This window comes from Terrapene carolina, unplaced genomic scaffold (assembly GCF_002925995.2).
Source record: "Terrapene carolina triunguis isolate 2854851 unplaced genomic scaffold, T_m_triunguis-2.0 Scaffold95, whole genome shotgun sequence".
In the NCBI taxonomy this organism is placed as follows: domain Eukaryota; kingdom Metazoa; phylum Chordata; order Testudines; family Emydidae; genus Terrapene; species Terrapene triunguis.
In genome coordinates, this window is record NW_020664446.1 from 9,190,668 (window position 1) to 9,200,814 (window position 10,147).

The 10,147-nt window shown below is 42.9% G+C and overlaps 1 protein-coding gene across 1 annotated transcript in view; it reads left to right on the forward strand.

Moving 5' to 3' along the window:
• Positions 1-6,682, forward strand: part of RBM20 (RNA binding motif protein 20) — a 162,328-nt gene extending 155,646 nt beyond the window's left edge. The window contains exon 14 of the mRNA XM_026651069.2: positions 2,600-6,682. Within this exon, the coding sequence (XP_026506854.1) occupies positions 2,600-2,710 (111 nt within the window). The 3' untranslated portion in view covers positions 2,711-6,682. The remainder of the gene's footprint in view (positions 1-2,599) is intronic.
• The last annotated feature ends 3,465 nt before the right edge of the window (positions 6,683-10,147 follow it).

Here is a 10,147-nt window from a genome sequence, read left to right on the forward strand (position 1 = left end):
TGGGGGCCAGGGATGAAGCCGAAGCCTGAGCCCCACCACCTGGGGCCAAAGTCGAAGCCCGAGGGCTTCAGCCCTGGGCGGCAGGGCTCACACTTCAGCTTCAATCCTGGGCGGTGGGGCTCAGATTACGGACTCCCCTTCCTTGGGCTTCTCTTGGGCCCCTCTGCCCGGGGCGGTGAGGCTCAGGAGGGCTCAGGCTTCAGTCCCCTCCCCCCCCGGGTCGTGTAGTAATTTTTGTTGTCAGAAGGGGGTCGACGTGCAATGAAGCTTGAGAACCGCAGAATTAGATTAATGCCAAACAATTTTCAAAGCCACTTTCATTCTGGTTTACATATAAATGTAGAGAGGTTTTATGGAATGCATTGTAATGCCTGACTGCCTTCTGTATAGGTTTTGTAGTGGATTTCTATTTAAACCAAAAAAGTATTTTCTCCCTCTTGCTGCAGTTCTGTGATAAATAGCAGTTGGGGGTTTTAGATTGAGATTTTTCAAAGCTGAGAAGGGCTTTAGCCACATGAGGTGGTATTGAAATCAACAAGGGGGTGTGGCTAAACCCCTAGTCAGCTTTGAAAATCTCAACCATCATTGGGTAGGCAATAGCTTAAAAAAATCAGCTTATGGGTTATATGTTCCATCTATGTGTGCTAGTAATTAAATGTAGTTTATGGTTTAAAGATAAATTAAAGCAACCTTAATGAATTCCATGTCTATCCAAAGACTCTTGTAATATTTACTCTTGCCTGCAGCCATGTGGAATTTTGTCCAGTTAGATCAAGACAGAGTGTTGTGTGCTGCGTTTCCACAGGCCACAGCTCTCTATTCAAGATTACAGCAGTGGCAATCATCATGGTATACCATCTAAGAGCAGCTCTAAGGATCTTGGCAGGCAACGTTTGGGGTTTAAAAATGGACCAGCGACTACCCCTTCCCCTCAAAAAAAAAAAAAGGGGGGGGGGGGGAGGGAAGGTTGCCTCTGGAAGCTGAAGAATAGTTTTGAGTCACCTCCTGCTAAGCTGTACACATGAAACGTAAAGAGTTTTGCCCTTTCTCTAGAAAATGAAGGCCACATTGTCAGTACTGAGTTTACAATAGTGACGGGCCCACACCCAGAAGATGCCCTGTCGCCTGGACTGTGGCCACCCCCCAAGGCCCCACCCCCACTTGGCCTCTTCCCCCTGAAGCCCCACCCCCAATCATTCCTCTCTGCACCCTCCAATCCCTCCCTGCCTGGCCCCTCTCCACCCCTTCCCCACCTCACTCCTCTCCACACACCCCTCGTGTGAGCGACGGGCGGGGCCTGGCGGGAAACAGGCCAAACAGGGCCAGGACCTTGGAGCGGAGCATGGGTGGAGAGCAGGGGCGGGGCCTTGGGGAGGAGTGCAGGGGCGGGGCCTTTGGGTGGGCTCCAGGGCCCCCAAAAGTTAACCCTGCCCTGCACATTGTGAGTTTATGCAGTGTACTGTATAGATGGTGCAACAGCAGGTCCTACACAGGCACCACTGAAAGGAGAGACACGTAGCAGGTGATAGGGTGCCTGCTGCAGAGTTGCCATGAGGATTCTGTGTTCCCCCCTGGAGCAGTGTTTTTAAATGACCAGTCCTAGACCAGAGCAGTTGTTCGTAGCTAGAGATGTATGTAATTTCTCATCACAGCTGTACGTAGACTGATGGTGCTAATGAATCTGTTTCAAGAGTTTGAGTAACTGGCATTTGCTTGGTCAGGATCCACAGAGAGGAAGATTTTACTTGTGATGAGGAAGTTTTGTTCCCTTCTGCCTCTCATGCCATTCACCGGGGTTGAATTTGAGTATAAAATTTTTGCATGCCTCTCTCACGCCCATGTCATTCCACCTTCCATTTTGTGTGCACCTCTGCCACCAAGGGCATTGCCAGTAAGTCAGCAGCTTTACTGGCTGCTAATAGCTTTTAGGATCGCACTATATTATTGATATTTAAGGCACTTGAACTCCATCAGAATAAAACAAGTCAATACAGGCAAATACTCCAGCCAGATTGTTAAATTCTATCGGTGTTGATTGTTGGCTTCACTTTTCCTTTCACTTAAAAGAAATAGATTTATATACATCGAAAGGTATGTGTCTAAGTCAGATGCTTTGCAAATGTAACGTATGTTTTAAATCATATCTCAGGAACAGTGTCTGCTCTCAATCCCACCACTTCAATACCAGTGTAATTCTGTTCCCTTCTGTGGCGTTACTGCTGATTTACCCCAACGTGAGAGCAGAATCGAGCAATCAGCTTCTATTTGCCAGGAGAAAAGGTCTAGTGGATTGAGCATGGGACTGGGAGCCAGGATATCCTGAACTGTAGTCCTCCTGGTTCTGCTGCTGACTTCCTGGGTGGCATTGAGCAAGTCACTTAACCTCCCTGGTCTTGTCAGCATTAAGGGAATTTGCTCTAGGGGATCTACATTAATACAGATACACCAGTTTAAATTTCCTTAGTGTAGACAGAATGTCTGTGGGTTCTATCTCCCAGGGTTGTTAAGGGCTAGTGACAGTGCTTTGAAGTTATAAAGCACTCTGTGCTGAGTATTCTCAATTTTGCTAATGCCACCTCTGGTTTTCCTTTGGTCACAGAAGTATCTATCCCAACTTGCAGAAGAGAGTCTGAAAATGAATGAAGAAGACAGCAATCTGCCACAGGACGTTGCTGGGATTGTTCCCCACTTTGAGAAGAAAAAGCTATGATGTCGCTCAACTAGAAGAGCTGTAAATGAGTGAATGCTGACATTTCATTGTTGATCTACATGGTGTGGTGATCAATTTGCACTGTGCAGGAGGAAGGAAAGCACAATAAACAGCATGTTCTATGCATCTATGCCCAGGGTGCCATTAAAAACCATAATGCCTGAAATAGTTTCCCACGGGGAAGCAGTGCTGGCGTATCTGTAACAAGCACAGCTATTCTTTCTCAGGCTGTGTGTTGGGAGCGGCTTCCTATACTAACTCAGAATTCTCAGGGATTCTCAGATGCCACACAGTAGGTCAGGCTGAGTATTTAGAAGAATTTAGCATCCTCCAGTGGAAATGATCTGAAAAGAAATGTCCTGAATGAAGCTTTTAACATGAATATATTTTAAGTCACTTCACTCATTAGTATAGTGAACAATAGGCCTTGTTTAAGAGACCTAAAGCCATTGTGCTAGTGCTGTTAGATGGCATAAGGTAAACCCCAGTGGCCTCAGGATATGTGCACCTAGAGCTTGGTGATGATAATCATCATTGTTTTTTAATTTTCGAGTGTTGTCCATGTACTCGATGTTGTACAAAGATCGAGGAAGTCACAGTCCCTGTTTCTAGGAGCGTACAATTGAAATCCAATACAGGCAGAACAGTTCAGGCTGAAAGTTATTTGCCTTCGTTCTCCAGTGCTTTATATCCTGTGGGCTGGATGCTCTTTGGTAATTTCTGTGTTTGGAAATATTCCTTGGGAAAATTCTAAAAGTGTGTCCACTTTGTGTCTTAGATTAAACTCGCACAAGAAGCTTTATAACTGCTAGACGTTTCGCTTATGTAACTTGTAGAATTCTTTATCCATTCTCATTGGGGGGGTTTAAAACATGTTTTTCTAATCTTGGCCATCTTGAATTTCCTGGTCTTTATGGAAATAAGCCAGACACTTAATGTTGTTTTAACAGTTTTTGTATTCATTCCCCTGAATTTTTATGGCAAGTGTAACAACTGTTCACAGAATGCTGTAGTGAGAACACAGGATGCACCAGCAACTATAAATATTATTATATGGCATTGTTTATACTCAGAGTTATTGCTTAATATAATGTAAAGTCCCATTGAAATGCACTATTTAGATTTCTGGTTAATTTCAATGGGCTTTGTGTAGCAAAGTGAATATGTACTAAAACTGCTGCCAGATTTGATCCTGGAATTATGCTTTTACAAAATGCACCACAAACCATGTCTCCAGGCAAGTGGTAGGAAAATTTTTGAAATGTTTGAAATTTGGATGAAAAACGGAGAATGGGAGAATTTGCAGATTTTTCTCCCGCATTCTTTGTCCAGCTCTGATATTGACCATATTAAGGGCCACTGAAATCTCTGGCGCTAGATGTTTCACTTAATGCAATAGGATTTTGTGTACAGTAAATCATTTCCCCCCAGAATGGCTTATCCATCACAGAGAACAACATTAATGTTGCAAAGTGGCCAATCTGCCAAAACTGCTCCCACCAAAAAACCTGTTCCATATCACCCGCACCAGCAGCCATATTCTTCTTTCTCTGAAAATGGTTTCAGCTCAGTATCATATCTGCTGGCTGCATTTTGTTGTTTGGCAAGTTCCCTTTCAATTAGATGGTGTAGGCATTCCATTTATTTCAACCAGAGTTGGGTGCAAGCTGCAAATCTTGGATTCATTTTTCTCCAAAGTTCAGGGATTCTGTGGATTCCAGGTCTGGCTTGGTGCATCAGAGAGAAAGAAGGGAAGACACAATATTTAGGCATAGATCTGAGCGTCACCAGATTTCAGGTGTGACAGGATTTGGGCCCAAATGTATTTAAAACATGGCTTTTATTCCTCAATTAATTGAAACAAAAAATCTTGAAAAGCAAATTCTTCTTGCTACAAGATTTCTTATTACATTTTGATGAGATTTGTTAGGCCACAATTTTTATTGCAAGATGTAAAATCATGAAAAGGGAAGTAAATATTCTGTAGTTACTGTCCAAGGCATAGCTGTTAGGGCAGTGATGCATAGACTGAATGTGAAGAATTACTCTCATTGCCTGATAGCACGAGATGAGTGGGGAGGGGAATCACCTAAGGAGCAAGCATCTGATTTTTATATCTCAGACTGTTCCAGAACTGGAGCACTCACTAGAGTGGTGGTAGATTTTTAGATCACCTGGTTACGTTAAAGCGGATGGGAGGTAGGGTTGATAGTGCCCCAAATCCCCACGCCTCTAGCAACTTATCTCCAGCCAAACTCAAGTATGAAGAGTAGTCGTAGTATTATCCATTTGTATTTCAGTAGCACCGAGAGGTTCCAGCCCCCAAAGAACTTACAACCAGAGTTCAAGGTGAGAGACAACAGGTGGATGCAAACAAATGGGGGAAGTAGAAGGTAACAGTGAAACCATTCTGGTCAGCAGGAGTAAAACCACTAAACCTAGCTTCTGTGTTTGCCCATGGGCTCATTGTCAGACTTAAATGAGCGATTCAACTTATTACCCCCAAAATATTAAACCCTAAGGCCCAGATTCACTCCTGTGCTGCACCCCTTGCATATTTCACCTTGTGCTCGCAGGGCCAGTTGCATCAGAAGTGCAGAATCCATCTGTGTTGCGGGTTGGTAGTGGTATCCTACAGTCCCCTCCCCAGAGATCTTGCCTGAGGAAGAGTGCTTCAGTTTCCAGCCAGGGCTCCAAAGGTTGGGGGCTTGATGGGCAGCCCAGGAGCCGTGCTGAGTCAGCACACCTCTCAGCCAGCCAAGATCGCCTTGCTTGTGCTGGCTGGTCCTAATCCCCCCGGGTAAAAGTGGGGGCACCCCTTTCCATGTGGAGTTTCCTCCTTTGACAGCCTGCAAACCCAGGTTCCACGGGCAGAACCCAAAGGGGTGATTCTGGCCTAATTACTGTATTTGGGGTCCAGGGCCAAATGTTTAGAGCCTCCAGAAAGGCATCTGCGTGTGCACACGCACACAACTGTGATCAAATCCAGGCATTTTCAGGGGGGATTTGAAAATCTGACAAAACAGCACGTGAATGTGGCCAAAAAGGCAGCTGTAGTCCTGAGAATTTTATTTTATTTTGCAAAATCCCTATATTCAAAAGCAGTTGAAAAGAACCTCCAAGTCTTAGCATTCAGTCTAACAATCTGTGCAATCAATTTTCAGCCCAACGCAATTAGAGACCTGCAATATAATGTCTTTCCATCAAAACAGCCCATAGAGGCAATGCTGGCAGGCATTTAACCCCTAGCCATCAGTCTAATACCTATTCTGCTGAGCGGCAACGCACCTGTACAGGTAGCTATTTGCCTCTTTCAACGGCTGTAAAATGTGCTGTTTCTCTTTTGACTTGCTATATTTAAAATCTAAGATGTAGTATTTTTCTAGTCGGCATAGTTCTTCAACAATTTACATTTCTGATTAATATATGTATAGCACCAGGCAGTCTCAAGTCTAGCCAAAAAATTATTTATTATTATTTAAAGAGGAGCTTCCATGATATTTATGAATCACTTCAACATGTCTCAACCAAAGATTTCACACAGGCTGCAGCCTTTCTGAACAGTGAACATGTTTTTATCTGCTGATCTCAAATAGTCTTTAATGTCACAATGCAACTTGCTTTCTTCCAGGTTAAAAATTAAAAAAAAAAAAAATCTAAACATTAGCCCCATAAGACTTAACACATTTTAATATTGGCTTGAACACTAAATTAGTGTCAGGCTGGTTATATTCAGGGTTTTTCTATTCTCTATTAAGGCTGTGATTTGTTTAATTATACTTGAACTGGACCAGACATACTATTTATTGAGCTTATAGAATCTTGTTAATTTAAGTTTTGCCTTGTAAACAATTGGAATTTGTTAGAACTTGTTGAGTTATGTAGGTGGTGTCACCAGTATTAACTGATCTGTGCAACTGATTACAAAGTGTTTCAGATTGTGTTTCTTAAAAAGGATTTTAATAAAGAGAATTTTAGAGCATAAATAATGGTTGGTAGTTGTGCCAATGTTTTCACAATAACTTGCAGGGAGATTGGCACCTCTCAGAATTTGGTTCTTTGTAATTATGATTGAAGCCATTCCTTACCCACCTACTGCCTCTCCATCTCCCTTCCTACACGTTACCTCCAGACTTACTGAGTGAGCTATCTACAACTGTTGCCTCTTGAATTCCTCTCCTCCACCTCCATCCTGGATTCCCTGCCACACTTTCTGAAACTGTTCTGATCTCTTTCTAGCCAACTCTCAAGGCAGCTACTTCACCTGCTTGTCCCATCTGCTGTGTTGATTAGACTCGCCTGCTTGACATCTCCTTCCTTGGCTTTCATGACATGGTCTTCTCCCTGGCTCTCCTGCTGGGTCTCTTTGGTTGATCATACTTCCCTCTCCCATTTTCCCTACTGGTTCCACAATGCTCTATCCTAAGTCCCACGGTCCCACCCTCTTCTCTCACTAAACCCTTTCTCTGAGTAACCTCACCCATCAAAAGTGGGATCCACATGGAAAAATGCTCAAGGAAGAATCATAGTTAGTTTAAGGGTAAGTAACCATTCTTTGCTATTATCATTACTAAAGAGTTAAAGAAAACTGTAAGGACAAAAGCAATGAGGAAATCTGTAAGTCTTTCTGTAGTGTTGAAAGAGTTGATTGGAAAAACAGGACAAAGGGGCGGGCTAGGAAGAAAACAGAAAGAGGGAAGGTAAGATGAGACAGGTTTTCCCCCTGCTGTACAATAAATTATTACACAAAGTTGTGATTGCAGATTCAGTATGATTGGGGTGGCAGTGACAAAAGTTGATGACATACAAATCATACAGCTTGACTTTGAAATACAAACTCACTCTGTGTAGCAGCCAGATTTCTTGTGGATAATATGTCTGGAATACCCCGTTGTCCTGGTTATGGAGTATCTTTGTAGAACATAAGTACACCTTAAAAGGCATGCTGTGTTAATCCTTTGGAACTATATCATGACATCATAAATGTGTATAATACCAATATTGTTGAATAGACACAGTACCTCAAGGATGCTCTTCATTGGGTCATTCAGGAGCATGGAGGTTCAGGCTGAAAAGTCAGTTAACTCAAGGTTCAGGATTCTTTTCCCATTATTCACAAAATTCCCATTGAATATAATGCAAGCCTTGCTTGATCCCCATTGCCATGTGAGAGATCTGAATTGGGACTGCTTCAGAAATAGTGCTCTGCCACTGGGAAAGAGGAAGTGTCTCGTGTCATCTATCAATAAACCCTTTGGTAGGCCTCCTCCTCCAGGTATAAAAACTAGTGGCCATGCTATGGACCCAGAATGTGAAAGCATTTGTCTGCAGGGGAAGGTAGAGAGCATAATTAAAGAATGTATTAAGATTCATGCCATCCCAGTAGTCAGATAAAACTGTCCCCCATTTTACTGATGGGAAACTGAGGCACAACGTGACTAGCCCATTGTCATGCTGTAAATCAGTGGCAAAGCCAGGAATTAGAACCCAGGTCTACTCCTCAATCCTGTGCCTTCACTTCTTTTAAATAAGGATGGACTTGTGACTGCAGCACAGGAGTAAGATATTTTAAGCACAAACACTTTCAGTTCTTTTCTCTGGGATGGCTTCCAGAGAGTGGTTCCAGTGAAGAATCTGAAAGAGAATTTTGGCCCTGGTTTAAAATATGATTCCTTTTGCTAAAGTTCTGGAGCATTCATATCAGTGAATTGGTTGTTATTGTCATATTTTAGGTGTGTTGCCATTTTGTTTTGAAAGTCGCATTATTCAGATCCATTCCCTTAATGCCTACATTGTTGGAGTGCGATCCAACTTATTTGCACTGTTGAAAATTCAGTCTGTTTATTTTGGCACTTTTCCAGCACTATTTGCTGTGCTTAGAGGGACATTATCCATGCTGATAGGCTCCAAATATGAGTGCGCACACAGATACAAATGGCAGCTTTGCCTTAAAAAGTAAGGCTAAAATTATAATTGAGTGCATTTTGGCAGTCACCTAAGTGTTGTGATCTTGTCTGATCATGCAAGGCAAGCATGGCCAGGCTTGGCCAATCCTGAAACGAGAGACCTCCAAGGAAAACCTAGGTTCTGCTGGAAGTCACATTGGTGAATCAATAGATGATGCTTTTCTCTCCAAGTCGGTACTGAATCAATGCTTGTTCCATGGATAAGCTAGGCTAGCATGATCAAGCCAGAAGTGGTCCCATGTCAGCACTTCCTAGTTGTTATTGCCACAAAGGTGCTCTCTGATTTACACAAGGGGTTTTCTGTGCTCACTTAGAGTGGATATAAAGCCAGGATCCAGGTTAGCAAACCACGCTAAAGAAGGAGTTTGAGAGAGGCTAGTCCTCCGATCTTGCTCTTTTATTTTATTTATTTCTGTAGTTACTACTTCTGCGATTAGTTAGCTGTTTTGCCAGGTCGTTCAGGGAAAGATTGGGTTCGCTTAGAAGAACAGGTTTGCCCCCAGGTATCCTTGCTCACTCTTCCATTTGTGACTCATTTGTTTCCCTCGATATGTCAAGGGTATTATTTCTAAAGTTGGTTCTAATGGCTGCCGCGTCCTCCTGCCCTGATCTCTGCACATGTGGAAAATATTATTTCGGCATTCCAAGATTATGGCAACAGGGGCCATATAAGAACCTAGATCAGCAAGTAGACAAATCAATCAACATTTGAAAGTTTCTAGACTGTACTGCAATGTGGTTCAGGAGATTCTCCTTCTGGAGTCTAATCAAGGTATTAAATCTGGAGCCTGGTGCACAAGAGGAATTGCTCTAGAATCTGGCATAATTCTCACAGGGGCTCCTGTGAAACATAGGAACTATTATGTTCACCTGCTCCAGAGTATCTATATTTTAGAGGTCTTAACCCTCATGACCCACAGATCTCTTGGATGAGATTCAGCAAGTCATCTGAATTACTAGTGGATCAGCCCTATGATGCAAAACTTCTGGAGCCAAATCCAAGGGGTTATTATTAGTGAGCTAACTGGAAGGTTTTGTTTGTTTGCTTAGACCCGTAAGTCATATTTTTGGAGTTGGCATCCAGAAGAGCAAGGCTGAGAATTAGCTCATCAACATCAACTCATTCATGCTACAAGGAATGCGATTGTCCTATTGTGCAAATCTGGACTGGAAGTTAGTCAGGCAATTTAACACTTTTGGCAATAGTAGTTAACCCTTGGTATCCTGGCTGAAGTCCACTTTGGATAATTACATGCTCTTTCCTGAAAAGCCCTCTGCACTTTCGTTAGGATGGTGTATTCTTCACTTTCCATCCTAAACTCTTAAACAGCTGGGGCTTTTTATGCCAGGTGTGGCTTTGTGGGTTAACTGAAGTATTTCTCTCTGTGTATGTATCACTATATGCATGAGTTTTATAGCTGCTTGTAAACCATGGCTGCCTCACACAAAATCCACGGTCGTCAGTATGGAT